Source organism: Notechis scutatus, chromosome 2 (assembly GCF_049901735.1).
Source record: "Notechis scutatus isolate UNSWTSFEM ecotype Mainland chromosome 2, rNotScu1.2, whole genome shotgun sequence".
Classification (NCBI taxonomy): Eukaryota; Metazoa; Chordata; class Lepidosauria; order Squamata; family Elapidae; genus Notechis; species Notechis scutatus.
The window spans coordinates 151,386,590-151,413,002 of record NC_142010.1 but is presented as its reverse complement, the minus strand read 5'-3'; the positions used below and the strand labels follow the sequence as shown (position 1 = coordinate 151,413,002).

General features: G+C 39.0%; 1 protein-coding gene across 2 annotated transcripts in view; it reads left to right on the top strand.

The window, feature by feature from the left end:
- FAM120C (family with sequence similarity 120 member C) overlaps positions 1–24,437 on the top strand; it is a 30,270-nt gene extending 5,833 nt beyond the window's left edge. For both annotated transcript variants that reach the window (XM_087956771.1, XM_026676282.2), the window contains exons 2-16: positions 5,265–5,511; positions 6,283–6,365; positions 7,058–7,186; positions 7,513–7,615; positions 8,789–8,874; positions 10,185–10,501; positions 10,728–11,013; positions 11,126–11,297; positions 13,983–14,232; positions 15,096–15,210; positions 16,630–16,839; positions 18,003–18,204; positions 19,490–19,628; positions 20,513–20,570; positions 21,041–24,437. In XM_087956771.1, coding sequence (XP_087812897.1) covers positions 5,265–5,511; positions 6,283–6,365; positions 7,058–7,186; positions 7,513–7,615; positions 8,789–8,874; positions 10,185–10,501; positions 10,728–11,013; positions 11,126–11,297; positions 13,983–14,232; positions 15,096–15,210; positions 16,630–16,839; positions 18,003–18,204; positions 19,490–19,628; positions 20,513–20,570; positions 21,041–21,325 — 2,682 coding nt within the window. In that variant the 3' untranslated portion in view covers positions 21,326–24,437. The remainder of the gene's footprint in view (positions 1–5,264; positions 5,512–6,282; positions 6,366–7,057; positions 7,187–7,512; positions 7,616–8,788; positions 8,875–10,184; positions 10,502–10,727; positions 11,014–11,125; positions 11,298–13,982; positions 14,233–15,095; positions 15,211–16,629; positions 16,840–18,002; positions 18,205–19,489; positions 19,629–20,512; positions 20,571–21,040) is intronic.
- The last annotated feature ends 1,976 nt before the right edge of the window (positions 24,438–26,413 follow it).

The window sequence follows — 26,413 nt, the reverse complement described above, 5'->3', positions numbered from 1 at the left end:
ATGGTATTCAGCTTTGTTCGGGTATTTTCCCGTCATTATAGTTGTGCTTTTAAAGTTGTAGCAATGTTTCAGCAGAATCTTATCTGCCATCATCAGGCTTCTCTCTGTGTGTGTGTATATATATGTGTATATATGTAGATATAAAAATAAATATATAGGTTTCCCATATTTCCACTAAATTTATTCATACAAATTTACGTCTATATGCAATCTGTTCACAGCAGCAAGTGTATTCAAATCTTCATTCCTTATTTATGTTGCTGAAATCTCTGCTATCTACTTTTCAGTTGTCCTTCAGGCTATTTTCCAGTTCTGTTATGAGAAAAATAGCATCAGAATCAAGGTGCATATGAGAAATAAATATTGCATCTCTCTAAATGTGGTCCATCCCCTTTCAAGTTCAGAGTTTAGCCTTCTAAATGAATCTCTATAGTTTGATTTTGCTATCTTGTCCCATAAGCACATCTTTTTTTTTTTATCATTTCAGCCTTTTGCCACTCTGAAATAATTTGCTTTTAAGGGTGAAGGTTCCTTCTCCGAGCTTGTGGGTTGGTTTCCAAACATTTCATTACCAGGCCTAGATAACATCTTCAGCTGAGTTTAGGGGATGTCAGTGTTGCTCTGTTTATAAGGACTCCAGGTGTGGGTGTGTCAAGTGATGGGTCTAATAATATTCTTTCAAGCAACTCGTGAGCAGCTGTTTATCAATTTTATACCATTACTTTCTGAGTCACATGTTTAGATTATAAGCCTGCCATAGAGTGTCTTTTCTCCTTGACATGCTAATAACAAATCTGCCCTTTAATTTTTAAGGTATAAGAGTATTCCTTCCTTCAGAATGAGTGTTAATGTTTTTGAAGCTGCAGTGATTGGTGTTCATTTTACATTCATTTGAAATAAGCATATATATGAATTCAAAGCTGTGCAGGACAGACCTCAGCATAAGAATCTTCTGTGTAATGATACATATCTCACTTTTTGGGCAAAAATAATGACAAGACTGCATCATATGTTTTAACATATCCTGAACAATTAGGGGCTTGAAAAAAGCAAAATATCTTAGTTTATATCAGTGTGTAATTTTGTAATTTTTTCTTCCAACTGAATTAAAAGTTATTTTTATTGTCTTAGTCAGAAAATCTTGAAATATTCATGTTTTGAATAAGAATAGTATATAATTATAAGATCCAGTAAGATGCCGTTGTGGGGAAAATATGTTTACCAGTAACTGGTAATCATGAGGATTAATATCCACACTTTTTGACTTAATACAACTCTGCTGTAAAATAATTGTTATAGTAAACAGCTTCATCAGATATTTTGTTATACAGTATGGAGAATTTATTTATACCTCTTCCTTAGAAAAAGTTATATTCTGCCCACTTCTGAATTATTCAGATCAGCTTACTATACAAATATTTTTTTAAAAAGGACAAGTTTTTTTTTTAAACTTCTTAAGTGGCTGTGTTAAAGTAATAGGTTTTTAATCCACTTCTGTAGAATAATTGGGAGGGGCTTGCCTTAAGTTTAGCAGGTTTATTCCCCACCATACAAACATATGCTGTTCCTGTTGTTGTCAGACGTAGTAGTGGTGGGACTTGCAAAAGATTTGCTTATAAAAGCCTGTCAGTATAAAAAGTACTATAGCCAATCCTATCAGAAACATAAACCAATGCCTTGTGAGATTTTGTATGTCAGAAAGCTTTTGGATTGTCATAGTTTCCTCTTCTCGCTCCTGCTCCTTTCCTGCAGAATGGGATATAACATCAACACACTAAAGAAAGAACGACAAGAATGACAGATTCCTTTACATTCTAGTATAACCTGAGAGTATTTACAACAAGACAAATTCCTTGTGTGTCCAATCACACTTGGCCAATAAAGTATTCTGTTCTGTCCTGTCCTGTTCTATTCTATTCTGACTGGAATTCTCATCTTTAGTAAATTGGGAAGAGTCACTGACATGCTCTGGAATATTGTTTCTAGTAAGCTGCACAAGAATAAGAGACTTGATTGAAGGGAGAGCTGAGATGCTGTTATCCAAGGTGTGCTGTAGGAAAAAGAGAGAAAGGGGAAATAGAATATGAGCTGGCCTAGGGGATCTGGTGGAGCATAGTGTAGTATGAGAGGGAGCCAGCTAATCCTTGCCCCCTAGCCACAACTCAGTTAATGATCATAAGCAGGTGAGGCTCCTGCTTCTGCTTTTCAACCACTCAATAATGTTAGAAGATGACAAAATATATCATTGGAGAACAGGTGTACCATAGAAGTCAGGATGTTTGTTAAATCTTGAAAATTCCAGATTTTTTTCTGTTTCTCGCATATACACACACACCTTAAAATTTAGATGCAAAGCAAGTAAAGACAAGCCTAAACTCACTGTATATGCAATATTTAGGCCTTATATGCTCTTATATCTTATCAGGCCTTTCTAAGGGCTGATCCAGCAAGTTTTTTTTTAAACTTAAAGACTACCAGTGCTGTAAAATCACATGCCCATGGGCAGTTGGAGTTTCACTGTCTTCACAAATTAAATCCAGACACACACTAAATCCTATCATTTATGTGCCACAGATATTATTGACTTATACTCTCAGTGAATACGTCAACCTAATTAGTTTCTGTCATATAGTTATCTATACAACTTACTTGAGGCCAAGTGTGAATTTGCAAGCAAAGGCCTGGAAATTAGCTGAGGTAACAGCTTATTAGCATTAGAAACAGCTGATCTGAAACATAAGGAACTTAGATATAAGTTACTAATTATATGATCAGTTGTTTGCATGTATGTGTTTACAGTACCACTTTGAGCATCTTTAGAAAAGCATTTTAAAATATTGGGTATATTCTGGTTAATTGAACCACTTTTTACTGAAACGTGTTTATTCCACGCTTTATTCCACTTGAAATCAGGAGGAAATATATTCAACTCAAATATATTTCTAGTGAATTGGTGAAGGGAAGGAACTGATTTCTTTTAGATTCTGATAATTAATGTTAGTTATAGCATATTTCACAGATTAAGGGGTTTGTAGTTTTTTTTTCTAGAGTACCAATTCTACATGTACAAATAATTTCTTGGCTTGTGTTAATAGCAACCTCCATATGATATAGATTTGGTACAAGCAGTCCGCAACTTACAACCGCTATAGAGCCCAAATTTTCTGTTGCCAAGACAGTTAAGTGAATTTTGCTCCATTTTATGACCTTACCACAGTTGTTAAGGGAATCATTGCAGTTCTTAATTTAGTAACACATTTGTGAAATGAATCTTGCTTCCCCATTGATTTTGGTTGTCAGAGGGTCAAAAAAGATGATCAAATGACCCTGGTACACAGCAACTATCAGAAATAGATGCCAGTTGCCAAGCATCCAAATTTTGATCACGTGATCATGGGGATGCTGCAGTGGTCATAAATATGAAAAATGGTCATAAGTCACACTTTTCAATGCCTCTAACTTCAAACTGTCAGTAAACAAATGGTTGTAAGCTGAGGACTACCAGTACTAGAAAGAATGGACTTTCAAAGCACATTGTTACACTGTACCATGGTATCTACTGTTCAAACTGGGGAATGTGGAAAAGGAATGAAGGAAAATTAAAATACCCATTAGGTATATTCACGTCAAGTGACTCTGAGGTAATTCTTTGGACTCAGATTTCTGTATTTAGAGATGTGTAGAAGAATAAAGGAAATAGAGTTTTTACAAATTTGTCTTTACATGTGTACTTATTTATTTGAAATTTTGTTTCTAAGGAATTCCAAACCAGTACAAATCTGTACTGAACAGTAGAGATCTGTAATTGGAAGTCTTTCATGGGATTTGCATATTATGTCTTAATTTTTTGTCTTTAGTTTAAGATCTGTTTTGTTTCCAATGCTGTGAGCTGGGTAGACAGTGGGAAAAGTTGTACTTTTAAAGGAGCTGGAAGAAATGTGTGTGAACATAAAGTGCTAGAAAATGAGATATGCACTATGAAATTTAGACACCTGCCAGGCTAGTGACTTATACTATTGAAAACCTTTGGAAGAAATGTCCCCTCTGGTTCCTCTAAATCTTTTTTAAAGTTCTTAAAGAAAAAGCTTATGTACTTTGAGCTGAAGCATAGCCTTATTCTGTAATATTCAGCATTATTATGACCATAATGACTTTAAGATCCACAGTCTTTTGTTCTTCTGTAGTTTCATTCTTAGGATTCTCATGAAATTCTGATATTTTACCTTTTTTCAGCTAGGACTATAATTTAGCTACAACAGACCTTATAACCAAAGTTATGGCATTTTCAATGGCTGTATCTCCCCTATACTAACTAAGGAAGAAAAGAATAATTCTAAAAGGTGGTAGCATAAAAATAATGTATATCAGTGTTTCAGTTGCTTATTTCTGATGGTTGCACTAATTTTCAACCCCATCAAATATACATCATACAAATAATCTGCTACAAAGAAAAAGTTCTAAACACACAAAATAGCAACACTTATTCAACATCCAGGACAGCATATCAACAACAAAAAGACTGCAGGTTTCCTTAAACTTACTAGGCTCAGATGAAGGCAGAAGTCTTAATTTACCTCAAAATTTGGAAAACCTTCCACCATGAATTTGTTCAGCTTTTTTAAAAAATGCTATTTGATCATAAAGAATTGAACAGTATCTGTTCGAGTTTATAATTTATTCGATTAACAGAACTATACATTAATCTATTTTAATACCTTGATTTGAAACAGTATATAAATAATCATGATTTCCTATTCCCCTTGGTTTCTAGGAACATCTATTTTGTTTCCTGTTTGATTTTTTTTTTTCTGTCATACAGTGCCTAGGTTTCCTCTCTTATCCACAGGGAAAAGCATGTAAAAAAAATCTAATTTTATACTTATTGTCTAATATGATCATGGCTTCTAATATGGAGTGAAATCGTAGAACCTCCCTTTTCTTTCTCCTACCATTTCAATTCATCTGTTTTTAGTACTATGGCTGGTCTGAATTAACATGAGACTATATGGAACCCCACTTCAGCCACAGTTTGCAAAGTAGCACAAAACTGAAATATTTCCATAACGCCCCCAGGTGTTTTCCTGTAAAGGCCTTTGGAGCGTTCCATGTCATGTTCCACATCTTACATCTTCTGAAGAGTGGTGGGAAGCAGGACAAGATAAAATCAATGAGTGAATTATCTCAAAGCAAGCACTTTATTATAAGTTAAGGCAAAGAAATTTTCCCTTGTAATTTAGTCATCCTTGTCCTTTTACTCCTTTCAGGTGTTCCAGAGCCTGGAGGACCATCATCAGGAAGTCGTATCTTTCTTTCGGGAGAATGGCTTTCATGGACTAATTGCCCATGACTCGGAATATGCTCTCTGCAACATCCCCTCCTACTATAGTTCCCATGCCCTGAAGCTGAGCTGGAATGGCAAAAACCTCACCACTAACCAATTCCTCATGCAAGAGGTGGCCAAGCAGCTGGGTCTCAAGCTGAGCAGTTTTCCTATATTTGCTGCCTTGCTGGGTAAATTGAAACTGGTTAACCTTATGTACATCATGTTATATCATAGTCCATGGTAACCATAGTTTATAAAAGCTACAGTGACTACAAAGACACAGCTTTTCAGTGTGTGTCGTGCTTTTTTATTTTTATTTTTTTCTTAATGTTATGTGAAAAAGCATAACTTTTTTTTCCACATCAGATATAAAAAAAAAATAGGCTGCAGCTGGCTTGGAATATTCTCAAGGGCAAAAGGATGTCCCATTTGCAAAATCCCTGATCTTAACTCCAATCTTTTTATTGGATTAGGTGCATATAGTATACATTAAATTCTTGCTGTTATTTAAAATGTTTAGAATAATTACTAGGAATTAAATAAATAAATAAATAAATCAGGCTAGGAGGGTTACATATGTCTAGAGACTAGGAGTCTCTTGCCACTATCTGGAAAGCAGAATATGATCTGAAACATCTCAAATTGAGCCTCATTTTATGGAGACCAACTAACCAGCCTGAATCAAATAAGAGTTTCAGCTTCAACTACAATAACATAATTCAATTACTTTGCTGTACTCCGAAGTTCAGTATTAAGAGTACAGATTTTCTGTTTGCAGTGTTTCAGATTTGGGATTCTCAATATACTATGCACAGTTCAAATTTTTTCTCCTCTTGCAAAATATAATTTGCTAAACATTAAATTCTATAATATTTTCTGCTTATTTTCATTTTGGGCAAAGGGGAGGGTTGAATTCTGTTGTTGCTGATTGTATATTACTGTGCCTTTCCCCCCCTCAGGGAACCACATTCTTCCAGATGAGGACCTGGCCGCCTTCCATTGGAGTCTTCTTGGACCAGACCACCCGCTTGCTTCACTTAAGGTGACCCCTACCCCTCCTTGTCCTCTACTGAAGAGGCAGCAAGGCAGGAATTGAAAGAATTACAGAGTTATTGCCCAAAGAACTAGTTGAGTGTTGTCTGGATTCTGTCTCTGGCTTTCAGAAATGTCATCTGAATGGGAGGAGTAAGAAAGAACACCCCTAAATTTTGCAGTCAGTTCTAAGAAACAATTGCGCTCTTATATTGTGTTCACCTGAAGAAAACTATGGGTTTCCCCCCAAATAATGTAACTTTGAAATGGAAGGATCGCTTTAAATACAACAAGAGATGATAATGGAGCCAGATTGTTTTTTTTTTTTTCTATGTGAAATGTGTAAATGAAGTGTCACAATTGTCAGTTCTGAAAAGAAATGGAAGGATTCCTGTAATACTTAAAAATAGATTTCAGGAAGAAGTAGAGCTAAAAGTACCATATTTTTCGGACTATAAGATGCACCAGACTATAAGACTTGGTTTAGAGGAGGAAAACAAGAAAAAAAAATAGTTTTTTGCCTCCATGCGTCCCGTTTTTGCCCTCATCCACTGATGAGATGGGGGAATTTTCCTATTCTGTTCTTCACACTAATTATACTAATGGTAGTTGTTCAGGTCTTTAGACTATAGAGTTGTTACTGTGCTGCCTTTTGTCTTCACTGAAACTTTTGTCTACTTGCATGCTTCTTGTTGGTTCTAGGTACGTGCCCACCAGTTGGTCCTTCCACCCTGTGATGTAGTCATCAAGGCTGTATCTGAATACGTTGGTGCCATCAAAAGTCCCTCTGGCCTGGATATAATAGGGAGAGATGTCTTCAAACACTCCCAGGTGAGATGGGTCTAGACTAGAATCAGGCTTAATAATATTTATATGGTATAAAAGTTGCAAAGAGAAAGAGAGCAAATAGAAGCCAATGTGATGCCAGACAACTTCAGTGTTTTTACTTTTGATAGAAACTAATGAGTTTCTAGTTTCCTGAGGTTCTTTCCTTCTGCTCTATAATAAATATAAATCTTATTTTGTGATTACATTAGGAATAGAAGCGGTAGTGTACAGTATATAGCTAACCATAGTCGGATTTCCATGCTAAATCTGTTGTTGCTACACACGTTTTTCCCTGTCATTTCCATCATTTCTTTCTCATTCCTCCCCAGTCCAGGACTGAAGATAAGATAGAACGCTTCAAGAAAGCAGTAGAATATTATTCAGTGGCCATGAAAGCACCTCCTACACCAGCCGGCCAGTCCCCGTATGTTCGTGAGTATCCAGGCGACGCTGGTCAACTTCACCTCTCTCTCAAGCGTGTTTTCTCCCGCTGGCCAAGAAGGTGAGGCCCTGCCTGATACCTTACAGCATCCTCTGCTGGGAGAGGTCAGGTCTGGATTTAACTCTGAAATTACCTTCTCTTGGCCCAAAGAGAGCTTTCGTGCCTTTTAATAACTACGTGGCTGGAAGAGGTCTGGGATGCTTTCTTCAAAATAATGCCATAACAAGTTGGAAGTTCTGTTCGTTCTTTGTCTCATGGTTTACTTAAAGGCACAAAAGCCCCTTTCCAAGCCAGATGCTGGTAATCTTACTGGGCCTCTCCTGGATCCTGCATTCAGAGATCATAGTACACTATTCTTAATAGTTGTCCTTACTGTCCATTATTATGTGTTTAATTTTACAATGCAAAAAGATTGTACACAGAATATATTTAAGCAATTAAGACATAATTGGCCCAAATGCCCCTTGATCCAGTATTCTTTATAATGACCCTAGTATCTTGAAGAATTTTGTCATCTTATTAAAAATCAACCAGGGGTTTGGTGGTTAACCACTAGTTTATGCTCCCTTAGATATTTACTGTTGGATTCGGTGACTGGAAGTTGCCTTTTTAGTCCATATTGTTTCCATTGTATCCGGCTTTTGTCCTGTTTCTGACATCATCCTTTGCTAGGAAACTTGGTCACGTGTGTGAGAGCCACTCTCCTAAAACAGTTCCCAAATAATGTTCTAATCCTGCACTTCTAAGATCTTCAAGGATAAATGGTAATGGTGGACAAAACACCCTTCACTCTAATTTCAGTTTCATGTGGGACAGCCAGTAGAATTGCATCCTGCTATTACTCACAGTGACTTCAGGATATCCTCTACCCTATCCCAAGAATCTGAAGCTCAGGTTTTTGGGGGTAAAGTTGCCCAAGTATAAAGAGTTGTCCATGGATACCAACTCTAAAAAACAGAAAATGCAAAATGCAAGACTGATTATGCTTCAGACAATGAAGATATGATTTCCCATGCATAACTTCTGTCTGAAGTTTTTTTTTTTTTATTTACACACCAATTTAATGGACTTCTGCATTGGCAGAGGTCTTTGTTCAGGGTATCCTGATAGTAATGTTGGACAATTATTTTTTAATATAACAAGGGTCCAATTCTTTGTTTCAGTCCCGGCATTTGGGCCTAATCACTTTGGAGGGCCACCACCTCTGAATCGCAATCCAATGGTATCACTTCCTTCTGGGAAGGCTATGGTAAGTGCTCAGAATTGCTTTAGGCAGATGTGAGATTTTAGTGTGAGATTTCCATTACTGCGTCCATCTAGAAGGTCAATGTTTGATGGGTTAGAGAAAGCCCTGTTGGTCCTCTCAGGCCCAAGCTACAACAGGGAGATGGAATGTATACTCTACAAATTGAGATACCTGAACTTGGCCTGCATCCTTCAGACAGCTGGTATGTGGGAAAAATCGTATTTCTGAATGCTTTTTTTTTCCTTTATAAGGCCCCACTGCATAGAAGATATTAATGCATCAAGGGGAAGCTTAGGTTAAAGTCAAGGGGGATGCAATTTTCTGAATGAAGAATCATTCAGAAAATTGCATCCCCCTTGCAGTTGGATCTGAAGAGAGATTTAAAATGCTACTATATCAATTTGCTTCACTCATGGGGGCACAAGCATATAACTCAGCTATGGAGAACTGAATTATCTGAATGTAGTGAGCAAATTCATGAATTATTGTGCATCTGTAGATAACTTCTTTTGCTACCATTTTCCAAAGAGTTCCCTGTGACAGTCCAACCATACCATGGCTGTGCATGTGGCATTGGTGTATAATAAGCACATGATAGTTGAAACATATGACTGTGGAATTTCAATATTTTTCCTGGGGGTGGAATGTACTTTTTCTGTCTGTTTCTGGTAGGAGGTAAGCACTTAAATACTTGTAAATGTTGTCAGGAGTAAAAAAAATGTAATAGGATCTCTAGTACAGAATAATTTCAGAACCACAGATAGTCTTCAGTTAATGACCACTCAAATTACGATGGTGCTAAATTCCCTGCCAACTTCCTACAAGCAAATGGAAAAGCTGGAAGGGATGTTTGCATAATGCTCTAATAAGTCCTCCCCCACTCTCCCCACCCCCCCGCCTGCATATTCTCTAGTGGTTTTGGATTGTTGTTGATAAATGATGCGGTCACATGAGATCACACTTTACAATCACATCACTTAGCAATGGAAATTCTGGTCCCAATTGCCATTGTAACCCAAGGCCTATCTGTATATTGGAGGCTTTTTTGTCTTTGATTTAGATCATTGATCTCACTAGTCCAGTACTTAACTATTATGGTTCACAGCAGTTCTTCAGGACCTCAGACAATTCTTTTCTCTTGTGTGCTCTCTGTTCCTGTTTTAATTACAAATGCCAGAGAATTAATCCAAAAACTTCTGAGTGTTTAAGGGTCTTTGCTTAGTTTCTGTGCTACTGGGCTCCTCCCTAGGTTTGAATAAGTACTTTTGATTGCAGCCATTCTTTCCCCCCCTTCTCTTTGCTCCCATCTCCAGTTTGCACCCCAAATGGGGCCAAAGATGCAGTACCAGCCACCTGGTCCACATGGTGGCATTGCTGCCGCCTCGTCTTTTCTTCCGGGTCCTGGTTCCAATTTTCTCTTCTCACCTCATGGCCTGGCGGACGCAATGCCCTTCCATGAAGATCCTGCCTTGAAGGCTGGTCACTTCAACAACTGGCCGGTATCATATGATAACTGTCCCGCCAAGTTTCCTAACCATCACCTGGGTCCCAAACCTTCCCCATCATCTGGGCCTGGATCTTCACCCTCTTCCTCTTCTGATGGAGAAGAGCACAATGGAGCCAATTCCAAGTGAGTGTAACTCATTGGAGTCTTGTGACTTTCTTCAGAAACCCTGGGGTGACTGTGATAGTTTATGGGGGAAAGTGGGGAGAATTAGCCGGGCCTCAGACATGCTACCCTTGTCCTATGAGAGGAGAGACTTCTGAATAGTTGTACTGTCACACAATTGGAAGAAACAAGATTCCTGGATTTTAATCCCATTCTAGGGTGACAGTATTTCCTTTTCTTCCTCCAGCCATGTTTCTGAAACTGTGTCTCGCAAGTCTGGCTGGGAGGATCCTGCGGGTGAAAAGATAATGAATCAAGGCTGGGGACAATCACCTGGGAACACTGGCAACTCAGAAAGGACCTTGAGTGGACCTGAAGCCCACATCCCTTCATTGCTCTCTATGGCAACCCGCAACCACATGGACATAACCACCCCGCCTTTGCCTCCTATTGCTCCAGAAGTACTTCGAGTGGCTGAACATAGGCATCGACGGGGACTTATGTACCCTTTCATCTACCACGTCCTTACCAAGGTGAGGTGGGCAGTGAGCTTTTGTGGGTCTGTTAATTGGTTTGCTTGCAGGAGTCCTAGGTGCAACCAGGTTGTTTGAGAATCAGTGATCCAGGATTCTCATTTCATTCCAGGGTGAGATCAAAGTCCCTGTGTGCATTGAAGATGAATGTAACACTGAACTGCCGCCAGCAGTTGTCCTTTTCCGGGCCTCGCGGCAGTATGTATATGGTGTCCTCTTCAGTGTGGCTGAGACACAACGGCGGATGGAACGCCTGGCTGTGCGCAAGCGCATTCCCGTGGAAAGTAGGTAACTTCTCCAGACTTTTATACATGTGTGTACTTCCTAAGTTCTCATTTAGTGCTAGATCATAGTAATGTCTCTTAGCCACCGTTTATTAAGTGAGACATAAGGGCTGCATTCTTGTTTACCGCTTATGAAGCAAACTGGACATGCTTTAGTATAATTTGTAAATCTGATCACTGTTTCTAGAGCTTAGTGTTAAAAATATGGGAGACAAGATTCCCAGAACCTACGCTAGGTAGTTCAGAAGGATGTACCTTGTCATGGTGGGATTTGCTTGGTTAATAAGACTGCAGGTACAGATCCTATTCCTGCTCCCCTTTTCTCAAAGCAGCTGAGAAGATGAGAGCTGGGAGTCAGTTGAGTGTCTAGTGCTGCCCGTCTGAGGGTTGGGATAAGTCTCCAGTGTGTTTAAATGGGATGATGGAGTTTGTGGGATGTAATGTAGCCTTGCCCCTATGTGGTGTCCTTTTTTCAAATAGATTGCCCTATGCATATGTGTAAAATTGAGTATCTGCATTTCAAATAGTGTTGTTACGTTGTTGGGCTTTCCAGTTACCAAATGGAAGTGCTATGTTGCTTTATTTGTTGACTTTGTTACGAATAACAAGGTTACCTAACGTAGTTTGGGTAAAATAATATATATAAACTATGATAGTAAGTTTAAGTGTGTGTCACTTTAAACTGCAAAGCATGTAATTTTGGGTGCGGTTGTAAAACCGCCATAAGAGGGAGCAAGAGAACCTACTTGTTTGCTGGATTGCTGGATTGATGGTTTGCTAACTGCGTATTCCCTGCTGCTGAGTTTTTGAAAGTCGAAGGAAGAAAGGAGGTTTGACTTCTTTATATCTCTACTGCGAGGAGATATATTACTGGACTGATATTTGTAAGTTTACTAACCTCTTTTTCGACAATGGATTTTGCAACTGAATAATCCCCGAACGGACTGAACTAGTGAATGATATATGGACTGTTTGACTATGCTAAAACTCTTACTGGAATAAACTATTTAACTAGCACAGTGTATCTGTTTTACTAAGTTTAAGCTACAAAAACATTTATCTCACATATTTGCCTGACTGCCTGACTGCCGTGCACATTCTGCTAGGGTGTATCCCTAACAGACTTTTCAGAGCATATTCTGAAGGCAAGACTTCCTGATTCAGTAGCTTTCCTATAACACTATATAGGTGCAGTAAGAGTTGTGAAGCTAATTGTCAAAGAGAGAGGGAGGGAGGGAGGGGAGAGAGAAAGGGTGTGTGTGTGTGTGTGTGTTGTGTGTTTTTAAGGATTGGGTTGAGATAAATCTGTTGCTATTGCTTCTTTGCTAGACCTTCTGAGATGCTTTGACCAGGCAAGCCGCAAAGTATGCTTGCTGTTGGCTGTTGTTTGCTATGGGGATTTTTAAAAGCCATTTCTAATAAGTAAGTCGGCTTTGTTTTAAAACAGAAAGAGCTTTCGTTTGTTTTGTGCACATCCATACTCTCTGAGCCAGATACTAACCTGCCTTCTCTTCAGTTATTTTATCATGAATGGCTCAGGGACCAGGTTCTGCCTCCTCCTGTATATTTTGGTAGTATCATGATTGATCTTTACATGTATTGTACATGCTTTGCTTTCCTAGCCGACTTATTTAGTGCTGAACATGAATCTCATCTTATTTTGTCTGTTTCTATCTATTTTCTTTTGATTGGCATCCCCCAGGCAGGGACTGGTGCCACGCCACCTTTTTTTCCCTGCAACTTGTTTATAATTATATAGGCAGCACTTTGTGATGGTTTGTAATCCTACAACATAGCTGTGGAATTCATGCCCTGGCAGTCTTGTTTCATAATGTCTTCTCCCTTTTATGGAGCCATTTACTCCAATTGTGATTACTTTGTTATATGGCATAAATCAACTGTACATACTTCATAATATTTATACAGTGAGGAAAATGTTTTTCCCTCCCTCTTTCTCACCATACAGCACCTTATAATTACCTTGTTCAATTCCAACGGGTGTGTTTTAATTACCCTCTCATATTTTAGTGTTACCTTATGGCTTCCAATCCCAGTTAATATCTTTTGCAGCTAAATGATGTACATTGAACTCACCATTCAGTAGTCCCTGATACTTTGCTTTCCATGTTTGATGCTGGATAAAGAAATTGTGTCCTTGTACGGTAGATTCTGGTGGATATCTTTTTTGGTTTCAGTCTAATTATGATACCTTTCCTGACTTGCAATAATGGAATTGAATGCATTGTTTCATGGTAGTTTTGGTCCAACTTGAAAGACTATTGCTAGGATTACTGTTTGGTGCCATGGCTATTAACTTTTGGGGTTCATTGTACTTAACGTTTTATAAGGTTTCCTGCTTGAGAAGCGGGGTTGCACTAGAAGACCTCCAAGGTCCCTTCCAACTCCATTATTCTGTTATTCAAACATAAGACAGGGGATGAGGTGCTCTTATGTTTGGGGAATCAGTTCCATCAAAATGCAACCATTTGGCCTCTTATTTCTATCTACTGCGTTGAAATGTACAATGGAATCATAGCACTGTTTTACATTTTGAGCTTGTAATATATTTTTTCTGTAAATGTACATTCATTGAAATAGACCTGGCCTAAAATATCTGAGTTTTGTTTCCTTATTATATGAACTGGGAAAGTAATGTATTCTAATCAGGTATTCATCCCTACATAGCTCATCCTGTTATCGTCAAGGAATGGTCAGCGTACAAAGGGAAGTCACCTCAGACTCCAGAGTTGGTCTCAGCTCTTGCTTTTCGGGAGTGGACTTGTCCCAACCTCAAGAAGCTCTGGCTGGGCAAAGCAGTGGAAGACAAGAACCGGCGTATGAGAGCATTTCTGGCTTGTATGAAATCAGACACCCCTGGCATGCTCAACCCTGCCAATGTACCCACACACCTACTGCTCATGTGTTGTGTATTACGGTGAGTGGAGCATACCTGAAGAGATAAGTCAAAAGAGTGGCAAGTAACATTGCGTGCTAGGGTTGGCACCAGTGGGATATAGCTATGAAGAAGAGCTGTGAGAGATCTGTACTATTGAAAAATCCAGGAATTGGTTGTGTATTGGAGGTAGTTGGTAAGAGTGAGATGACAATATCTGAAAATATAAAAGGGTAAGCATTATGCAGTGGTCCAGATGTTGAACTGGCAGTGGAAGGACCCATGTTCTAATCCCTCCTGAGCCACAGAAATTTAATGGGTGACTTTCAGGTGAGTCACAGTGTCTCAGCCAAACCCACCTCATCAACCTTTTGTTGTGGGGGGGAAATGGAAGGAGGAAGGGCTAGGTATACTATACTGAGCAAATATTGGGATATAAATCTATCCGATAAATATAACAATAAGCTTTCATTTGAAAGTTTATTGTTATATTTATGAGTTTAGTGATCTCCTGATGTATGTTACTTGAAGATAAACCTATCAAAGTTTACAAGTCAATCTAGAATCATTTCCTGATTTTAAACATGGTGACAAATAATATCCAGACCATTTACTGAGGTACACATTTGGGATATTTGTTCTGCAAATGGTGACTACTGAAGTGTGAAACTTCATTTAGTTCTTTAGCTTTACAGCTCATAATGTTTGCTAAGTGAATCTGTCTACTCATGCTTTTTTTTTTTTTTTTGGGTCAAACTACAAATTCTAGATTTCAACATTTAAAAAAAAAACAGGTATAATTTTCTCCAAGGCCCAGCAGTATCCCAAAGTAAAAAGTCTTTTAAATTTTGATTCTTGTTTAATAATGTATTTTGTGGTTTTATTTGAATTATTCTTTTTTCAAGATACATGATACAGTGGCCTGGAGGCCGGATCCTCCACAGACATGAATTGGATGCTTTCTTGGCCCAGGCTGTGTCTGCTCAGCTATATGAACCAGATCAGCTTCAAGAATTGAAGGTTGGTGTTATTTATCACTCCTGTATTAGTCCTCCCAGTGGGAATAGGAAAGAAGAGAGAAGGTGAGGTTAGAGCTATGGGGGCGAGAATAGAAGAGCGCCCAAGTCTTGTTCTTGCTAATGAAAGGTAAATTCCTCTTACATTTTCATAGGCATAGAGTTAGCTGCTTGTTCATGCATCCCTTGCTCACTTCTTCCATTACTTGTGTTTACTGCTTTGGTATCTCAACCCTCCCAGGTTCTACCCTTTCAAACTTCATCTTACTAATTCAGCGGTTCTGATAAAAAGCAGGTAAATTTGCACAAATGTGTGATCATTTGATGAAATGCTTGTCTGTAAACAAAGGCTCCATTGCACATAGAGAACTAAGGTGTGGGGGACAAGGGAAAGGTTGTACTAGGATGCACTAGATCTCCTATATTGCAGGGTACTTTTTTGTCATAGACCTGAAATACAGATCTGCATAAATGATATTGGAATGCTTACATTCGATGCCTGGTTGCTTAAAGGAGACCCAGAAAGCTGTATTAAGGACAGTATTTTGAGATGTTACAGGACAAATGCTGTAACATTTTTAGTAGAAGTAAAAATGTTTCTCGACCCCTTCTTTCTTTGACTGTCACAAGTCCTGCTTTACTTAAAAGTTCTGTTTGAAGGTCAGTACTGTGCCATTGGTCCTGGAAGAAAGCCTACTCCTTAATTCCAAGATAAAAGTTGTAAGGGACTCCTTGATACTGGAAGATCCCTTGTACTTATTCTAAACAGGTGTATTAGATCACTTTCTCTCTCAAAATGGGGTGCGGCCTTATTAAAGGTGGATAGAAAGAGGAGTTAGACCAGTTTTAAAGAAGAAGAGCAGAAGTACTAAAATGAAAGTGCTTCCAAAGTACATGTTCAGTGCAGAGGAACTAAATGGCCCCGGGTGTTGTCTGGGAGATGCTGAAAGGGTGGGAATATTGAACGGAGGTGACCTCTCTGCCTTAGGAGGCATCTTCTTGAAATAAATGCTGTTTTCTTACCCCTCTTGGCTGAACATTCCCTGGAGGTAAAATATACTTCACACCAGTAAATCTTATGATTTGAGCAAGTGAGCAGTTTAACCCATAGCCACTGTGGTGTATTGTAGTTTGTCTTCCGTATGACATAAGTACTTAGTGTCTCTGGGATGGATGTTGGCCATTATAGACAAACCTGCTTATGTGAAATAGATGCTCAGTTGGAAGTTTATACTTTTCTGTTTTAACAATATGATTCTAGGGAACAGAGGCACGGATTGTGCTGCCTCTCTAATATTCTGTCTTTAATACTGAAGTAGTAGTATTACGGTATCCTGCCTTATAAAGACACTTAAATTGGATCATGGTCATGAAGGCCAGAAAGAAGAGGAGAAGGAGTAAAGGGATGTTGCTTTCCTTGCAGATTGAGAAACTGGATCCCCGAGGAGTTCAGTTGGCTGCTCTGTTTATGAGTGGAGTGGACACGGCCCTCTTTGCCAATGATGCTTGTGGGCAGCCTGTGCCCTGGGAGCATTGCTGCCCGTGGATCTACTTTGATGGGAAACTCTTTCAAAGCAAACTGATTAAAGCTATACGAGAGAAGGCACCTCTAATAGACCTCTGTGATGGCCAGGTAAGCATCCCGTAGCAAGCAGTTGTTTCTGCTTCTGACTTACGAAGTTGTGGCAGCGGTTGTTTCCGGTTTTCATTCGTAGGTGTTCTGATGTGCAAGAGAGGGTCCCAATGCTGACTATATGTTCTTCTCTCTCAAAAATCAACAGTGAAGCCATTTGAGCAAAGATAGAGATGTTGCTCTCAAATTGCTTTATAAAATGATTTTTTTAAAAAAAACAACACCTTTACAAATTGCTGATATTCCAGATAACTTTTTCTTTCAGTTTTGTCTCCTTCATCAATAGCTGAATGTGCGCTTTGTGTTTTATTAGACTGCACACAAAGACAGCAGGAAAAGTGCAGTGCTGTCATTCTCCTTGGCTTACTGTCCTGAATAAGCCTTGGAGCAAATTGATAGCCCAGCTATCTTATTTATCTTGTGCTTTAGAGAGTGTATTGTATAGGATGATTGAACTAACTCTGACCAGCAGAGAAGGCCTGTTGAGGATCCTGTCGGTCAAAAAACTCCGACTGATAAGATCCAGAAGAGCCTTCTCTGCAGTAGCATCAACCCTCTGGAGCTTCCTATCCCCTGGGGTGTAAGAGCCTGAAGACCTGGCTCTGCTGGTTGGCCTGGGTGTATGTGTGTCCCAGTGAGGGGTTTCATCCCTGGAGGTGGTTACTAGACTTAACTTTCTGACCCCACTTCCCCCGTGCTTCCTGCTTTCCTTCCGCCCAACTTTTTCATTTCATATTCTCTACTTTCGTTATTTTTATTGTTTTATTCCTTTACTATTGTTATTTTTACATTTTTATCATCTTTTTTTCTTTTATTGTTGTAGGCTGCCCAGAGCAGTCCCAAGGCAAGATGGGCGGCAAATAAATTTAATAAATAAATAAATAAAGTGAATCGTGTTCAAATCCTGTTGATTTCAAGCGAGAGTCGCGGTATTTGATATTATCTGGATATATCATCCCAATTACTGTCAATTTGTGGTATGATTTTTGCTGTTGGCACTTTGCCCAAGTTGTGCCAAAGGAACATGCCCTTTAGATTTCTCATCAGTTGCACTTCCTTGATTTTGGAGGATATTAGATAAAGACCGTAGGAATATGGAGATTTTCCCGGAATTCTACTGAATACCTAATCTGTGTGTTCTGTTTCTATTTGGTCTTGGTCAGACCGAGCAGGTGTCTAAAGTAGAGAAGATGAGGCAGAGTATTCTGGAAGGCATCAACTTCAATCGCCAGGCTCCTCCACCTCTTCTCCCACCTCCACCCTTTATGCCCTCTATGGCAGCACCTTTTTATCCAGTGCCTCTTTACCCTCGCGCTATTGGATCAATGCAACCAGCAGCCCCTGGGAGGACTAGAGGCTTCACAGGTAAATGACCATGGTCTATATCAGCGGTCGCCAACCGGTGGGCCGCAGCCCACTGGTGGGCCGTGAGAAAATTTTGGTGGGCCGCAGAGAAATCTCACCCCCAGAGCAATTAATCCAGGCTGTGCAGAAACACAAGGCTGCGCCACCCACATGGCCCGCGGGAACCCTCCCTGCCCACTCACTTGTTACCTGGCAAACTTGCCTGCTAAATTTCTATTTTTCCCTTTTCTAACCATCATCTGTTCTGCTGTGCCTGGAGATTTAGATTAGCTAGGAAGCGGGAAATGGCTGGATTTCTTGCTTTCTAGCTAGTCTTTAGATCTTCGGCTCTGCTTTTAAGTACAGCCGAATCTCCCTTAGGACTGAAGGTTTGCTTGCAAGCAAATTCAGTGCAGACTCACGGCAAGCAAATTTGAGAGACTGAGCTAGCCGATGGCAGATAGATAGATCACTGAATGATTCTGTGATTCTGTGAGCAACTCAATCTGCCTGCCTGCTTTGCCTGATTTTGGGTAAAAGTTGTTTTTTTAAATAAAAAATTCAATATTTACATGCGTGTTGTGAGTTAATTTTGTGAGTTTGCTTGCAAGCAAATTTTATGTGACAGACTGAGCTAGCCGGTGGCAGATAGATAGATCTCTGAATGAATCTGTGATTCTGTGAGCAATTCAATCTGCCTGCCTGCTTTGCCTGTTTTTGGGTAAAAGTTGCTCTTTTTTAATAAAAATTTTTAATATTTATATAAATATTTATAATATTTACATACAAGCCATGCCCAGCCAGTCACATGACCACCAAGCCACACCCACAAATTAGGCCACACCCACAGAACCAGTTAGTGGTCCCTGGGATCTAAAATTATGAGTTTGGTGGTCCCTGAGGTCCAAAAGGTTGGCAACCCCTGGTCTAGATGCTTCTACTAGACACTTAATTCACATTTATGTGATTCCTATTTTTTGAGTGTAGAGTTAAAGTTCTAAACAATGAGTTTTATAGTACCAATATTAAGAGTCTTAGTACAGTGCCACCTTGGCATGGAATTCTTGGGAATGTTAAATGCTAATTATCTCGTGACTTCCAGCTCATAGTTGTATTTTTAATGTTGAAAGGATGCAACCTAATGTACAATTAACCAACAAAAACATGTGCGCACATGCTTTCCCCCTTCCCTGTATTTTCCAACAATAAATTTGAGTTACGAACCCTAGATCGTGGCTAAAGTTAATCCGATGTCCCCCTTTCCTTTTGTATCTTTCCTCTTACTGACTATGCTTTTTCTCTCCAGGACTTCATCCAATCCCACCACAAGGAGGCAAATTGGAAATTGCTGGGATGGTGGTGGGGCAGTGGGCTGGGAGCAAACCTTCTCGGGGACAGGGCTCCTTTGGCATGCAGGTGGTATCAGTTGGAGGCCCAGGGAAAGGGTAAGTAGCATGATAGAATGGCTTTGATTAGTTGCTGCCAGATTCTCCCTTCATTTCTTATAACCTGTAGAAATGATAGGACAGGGGTGTCAAACTTGCATCATCACGATGGCGTCATGTGACGTATCGGGATTTCCCCCCTCGTCGCTAAACCAGGCGGGGGTGTGGCCAGCACGTGATGCATCCGACTTGTGGGCCGTGAGTTTGACAGCCCTGTGCTAGGGCATCTTAACCACAGGCTACAAGTGCTTGCTTGGATATTTTGCTCTGGGATTATTATTACTTCAACAGAGCTAAAAGGAGAAAGAGTGGAGATGGGAAAGGAGAACAGCAAATTAAAGCATTGTTTCTTAAAGATACATTTTTCCTATAATGACCAGATTTGATGGAAACAGTTCAAGGTAGGCTAAATGGCAATTTCAACTTTCAGTTGACTCTGTTTCCCACCTGATGGATGATAACTAATGGAAAGGAAAACATCAAATGAAATATAGTTGTTCATGTTTAATATTTATATGTAATGTCAATCTTCTGAGACTCTGACAAATACATACTGCACATAAAGGACCATGATCTTTACAAACTTTTATCTGTGTTTCAATTGCTTCCTGAAAATTGTTTAATGTGAAAAGCATCTTTATCTGACCACAATTTATATATATCCTGAGTGAAAGGCTCTTTAGAAGTAGCTGTATTTTTTAGCACAGGAAATTTATTGTGAAGAGATTAAACTATCCTAAATACTGTTGGATGTTCTAATTATTTTGATCTTGTTCATAAAATGCCTGAGTGATAAAGCAGTGTACACCCAATAAATAAATAAACTATCTTTTCTACCAGTGAACTTGAAGTTTCAGCTTTTTTTTTTTTCCCCTTTTCTGCAGCCGTGGCCGTGATGGCCCTGGAAAAATTCCCAAAGGAAACAAGAAAGTAAACAAGCAAGTATGTCTCCCTAAGGATTGTGGAAATTCACTTTATTGTAGTTTTAAGTAAAGAGTTTTCCTCTTTTGCTGATTGATCCATACTGAGTTCTGTCCATCTCATCCACTATGCAGCAGATCCTTAAAGAAGGAATGACCTTTGAAAATGTTCAAATGCATACAACAAAGGTCAGCTGCACAGCGATTGCTGACACCAGGGCAATCAGGATTCCGTAAGAAGAATCTCTGCAGAACTCTGATGTTAATGCGTAACAAATATAATCAGCCAAAATAATCCAAGATTGTAAAATCTCTTGAAATATATACAGTATATATTTTGTAAGCTGCCTGAAACTATTCAGAAAAAAAAAAACAAAATCCTATGACATTTGGAGATTTCAGCTCTTTCAGCTGTGTTTTTAATCTTTTATGGCAGGCTTTGAGTCTTCTGCTTCCTGATCTTTCTCTAAAGCTATCCTTTGTGTTTGACAGAACTTGACTGATGGAACTGCAAAGACGTCCGAGTTCGGCAGCAACAGCAGCAGCAGCAGCTGCAGCCGACCCCAGTCCCAGTTGAATGGAGATGGAGGCCCCCCCTCTAGAGCCAACGAAGATCCCACTGTTGGAGCATGTCCTTCAGCCGCATCACCTTGTGCCTTAGCAAGAGACACTGACTCATGCAATAACAAAAGCCCCTTTTTCGGGACGCTGGGTGGGGACTCTGAACGGTGCCCGGAGAACAAACTTCCCTTCCCAGCTCTGCAGAAAGAGGAGTGAATAGATGCCGCTGTGGGTCCAATTGGCTGGCAAATGGGGGGTGGGGTGGGATGACAAGAGAGAAGGTTTTGACCTGCCAAGGAAAGGATGGGGAAATTCAGCCCTTCAACACGCTGGCTAGAATGTAAATGCAATCAAGTGCTGGAATGGAATTATTAGCTAGGCAGGGCAGGGACAGGAAGATTGCTGTCTTGATAGCTCACATTACAACATTGGGCTAATTAATCGAATTGCTCCACTTACAGCAGATATAATACTGTGAGGTCAAGCAGCCGGCTGGGACTCTTGCCCCTGCTTTGGAGGATAACATCAGCCTTTTTGCATTCTGCCCCTCAAATTTGCCACTGTGCCAATCGGATCCAGAAAGGCGGCAATTTTTTAAGTTTATTTGAATTTATTTTTGTTTTTTAATTTTATAGGGGGAAGACTTTTTAGGGTGCGAGAATTATGAATTCTGGATTTTGGGAAGGGGGATATTTTTAAAGGAAGAAAAAGCCAGGAAGGTTTTACTTTAAAATGGGGCAGATTTTTCCTGCCTGCCTTGTTTAATTTCTTGCCAACTCCCCCACCATCAGGCCAAATAGCAGTATTGCTTTGAGGGATGGTGATGTTGGTATGAATTAAGGGATGTGTATGAGAGACAATGATTTTTAAGAGAGAAAGAGTAGTACCACCACTGCAAATTATACACAAGATGCATATAGCAGTTGGCGTGTACTTTTTATTATATATGAAAGAGAGAGAGAGATTATATTTATATATAACAAGAATAGAGCTATATATAAATATGAATGCTACAAGCCCGGAAGGGGTAAAAATGTTCCCGGGAGACAACTTGCGTTCCAAAGCGCTACGCGTTTAATGAATTAAAGGTCTGCTTCGCCAGTTGCCAGCAATTAGGTCCTATCCTCAGGTTGCGGCAGTAGATGAAGCAGGCCTCCTGATACCAGACAGAACACTTCTTATCCTTAAACAGACAAACACTTACTGTTACAATTCCAAGACTGTGAACAAATGGCTGGAGATAGCTGGGGCTATAAAAATGTGGGGGTGGATAGCCATCCAAATGGGGAAGTCATGGGGTGAGGCTGCAGAGATATCAATCTTACCCAGAAACTGGATGGGTGGGTGGGATTATACCTCTTGTCATTAAAAGGTGACATTGGGGTTGGGGGAGGTTGATTGCAGTTGCTCAGCTGGTGATCTTTTATTCTTCTCTTCCATGGGAATCCTACAAGTTCAGTACACAATCTGGGAATCTAGGATGAATCGGGCCTTTTAGAAATCACCCTGCCCACCCCCAGGCTTTGCACAATCTGCTACCAATTCTTATGCTGGTGATAATGGGAAAAGTTTTCAAAGACTTTCTGAAAACAGTTGGTCGACGTTTTCAGTAGTGTAGCTAAACTCCACTGTATACACAAGTTCCTCTCCCATTTCCCTATCCTTTTGGGTTGTCTTAAGTTGAATTGCACCTATCCTTGCAGATTATCTTGTAGAATCTGAAAGCCTTGATTTTTGGAAACTTGGTATATTCATTAGAAATGTTGTATACTGAAGCAGATTTCAAATGCAGAATGTTAATATAGAGCAGGCAGTACAACGTTTTTAAAAATCACATAATTTGGGAGAGGAAATAGAACAGGCTGAACATTTTGTTGGAAAGAATTTTTAAACCAGTTTTCCAGCTGCAATGCATGTTTCTTTCTAGTTTCTTACAACTTCTATGACATGTACCTCAGATGACTTGAGTAATCTAAAATGTGTTTTGATTTTTAATTTGTCTTCCCTTTCTGCTTCCCCCAGCAGAGGGCACATGATTAAATCACTGCGTGGAACAATGGCTGATTCCACTCCAAACCAAAATCAGAAAAATATTCTTAATAGTGCTGAGTAATTATATGAAATTAATTGCCACAAGATAAATGTTGATAGCTGTGACCATAGATCCTTTAGGGAGTGATTATTGGGCAATAAGTCAGGATAACTAAATTGAATGTATGCAATTTCAATTACTGCATAAGAAAATTAGGATTGTGTTAAAAAGGGGGGGAGGGTATTATCCAGATTTTTTACAAATTTATTTCCCTTATTTTCTGCAAATGTATAAAAGGGTAGTTTAAAATGGATTTAAAATCTGAAACAGGGTGTTTTATTTCTACAGCTGGCTCCATTCCCTTGAGTTATTCACCTACCAGAACCCAAAGTAGGAAGTCCTGATCTCCCTTCTCCCAGTTTAGCTGCCAGATCACTCTCATCAAAAGATTGGAACTGTTTGCTTCAGACAATTTTTGGAATCTTATCTGTAACCAGTTGGCTATTTTTGCTCTGCAGCTGTTGACTCAAACTCATTGAGATGGGAAATTTCTTACATTGCTCTAAGAGAGGATCTTTGGAAATGATCCATGGTTGCCAGAAGGGAGGTAGCACCTGAAAAAGATTGTCCCTTGTGGTCAAGAACTTGACAACAGCCAAAGGAAAGAGTTGATTTCAACTTTGGGGAAATAGCTAGAGTAGTCTAAAGAGTGGGAGAGCATTTTTGTTTGAAAACTATCATAGTTGTAGATGGGGAATATGGGAAGTAGACTCTATTTTAGAAAACAAAAAGCTGCTATTTAAAGTAGTTTGTGATACAGAGTTTGAATATTAAGAATAACTTGATTTTTAAAAAGTATTTCTGGTAGGTAAATTTTGGAAAAATCAGATGTTTTTTAATAGTCAAAGCAGTACACTTTTCAGCTGCAAAAACTAGTAATTCTAATTGGGTTGACATTCTAAACATTGAAAAGAGAAAGTTTTTGTTCTGCTAGGTAAATTGTGAAGAACTGACTAATTGGTGTCTTTTCTGTTCTGAAGTACTTGCTCAAGAGTTAACAAAGAGAATCATCTTGTTTAAAGATAGCAGTACTACTGAGAACCATACATTTAGAGAACATCTTACAAGCTTTCCCCCAAAACAAAAATAAAATCTTTTCCTTTTTAAAAAAAAATATTTCATATTACATCCTGTTGCAGTCCCTAAATAACATCTTAAATGTTCAACTTTCTTTTGCAAGAAAGCTTCAAAACCCAGTTGTCCAGTAAGCAAAACGAATAAACAAATCCCAACGTACCATTTAGAATACAGTTCTTTTAGCCTTGGTATCTAGGTAGCATCCTATATCTAGAGTTATAATAGCAGATATTAATCCCAAGGTTATGGACTTCCAGCGTCAAGCATCGGATGGCATTTGGAAGGGACATGTACGTCTCTACTTCTTGCAAGGAAGATCCAGCATAAATATTTGCAGCTATTATCTTTCGCTAAATGTGGAATCCAGGTCTGAATTTTTCTACAATGGCCTTAAGATTCATGCCTTTATTTCTTTGTTATGATAGCAGAATAAGACAGAACTTTAAATCACACATCAAAAAAGATTGGGGGAAATCTACTTTTTCTGGTGATATCCTAGCCTCAGTCTCAGTTGAAACAATTTGAAGAGCTCTCCATTGTGAAATGCACTCTAATCTGGGCCTAACAAGGAAGTGCCCTTCTCTTCCCAGGATGAAGGATGGGAAACATAAAGACTTTCATGTCACCGCCACAATATTTCCTGATGCAGGTTGTTTAACTCTTCAATTTGGAATGGGATCCCAAGTGAACTTTGATGAATAGTTCGACATCTTCCTTTGTGTCAACTTTAGTTTGACAGTATTCATGGAGGCAAGATTCTATACTAAGAATAACAGAAATGTCTGAGCAGCTAAATCTTAGCCAGTTCTGACATCTAATTCCAGAGCTAGAGATCTGCTTGCTTATGTTAGTCAATTATGCAGATTTCTTAACATACAGATTATTTGCTATAGTATCTCACAGTTTAGGGGCAGATAAGGCTGCCTAGTTTTCTATCGTCTTCATTTTCTAACTCTATTTCCAGTGCTTCAGAAGAGGGAGCTTTTGGGAATAGGATCAGGGTTTGATTGACTATATTGTTACGGTTCAAAAAAACCATTCTGGTCCAACCCCCATTTCTGAAGCCCTGCAGAATCCATGTGGTTTTATGGTCTGTCTGGGTTGCAGAAATTAATGAGTCTCAGGTGTAAACTAGTTCATTTTGCAAGTAATAGAAAAATATCAGAGTTCTGAACTGTGGTTCTATGGAAGTATGGAATGTGGGATTGAATATAAGTCATTTTGATTTTTTTTTAAAATCCTAATTGTTCATATTAGCAAAGATATATAAAAATGTAGTGGCCTGGGTGAAGTTTCAGATCTTGAAAATGATGCCTAAATTTAATTTGGTACAGGTATCTTTTTAACATTTTAGAAAATGGTTGTGGAGATATGCATTTGATCATTTTATACCCATGACAAAATCCAACGTTTGAAGATCAAATTTTACTTAGTTTTGATCTGGAATATGCAGCCTTAAGCCAAACTAGTAGAAAATGAAATTTGAAATAATGTTATTCAATTTCCCTTGATAAAAATTATCCTGGATATTTTTTTTAAACATGTAGATGATTGAGGCATGATTTTGTTGTTTACTGTCTGCTGATCCAAAACAATAGAAGGTATCATGCAGCTTTAAAATACTCAATAGAAATGCAAAGTGCTTCCCTAGGGGCTGTAAAAGGGAAAATGAAAACATGCAGTTCAAAGTCCAGTGTTGTATCAGAGCCAAAGAGATGGATAAAATTACTGATTTTGTTCTCCTTTCTGGATCCAAAGAATCAGCCATTTCTCCATCAATATATTTAGAATTCTGAATGTATTTTGATTTTCACCTCAGTTGGTCAAGGCATCTTTTACTGGCATAAGTTAATGCTTTCACTTATATGACCATTTCTTAAAAAACGTCTCTGATGTGATGCCCATTGCTCCGCCGTATGAGAGCCAGATGACATGACCTTCTTAAGTCCACAGTAAAAAAGCAATAATTTGGCAGGTTTTTTTAAGCAACAGTGGATTTGCATATGTTGTTGCAAAAATTTACTGTTTTAATTATACTGCAGTTCCCCAAATCAGGTCAGCCTGGTGTGGTTCCTGTTTGCAGACCTAAAATAGGAATATTTTATGATGAAGTCATTCAAACTGGAGAAAGGTTT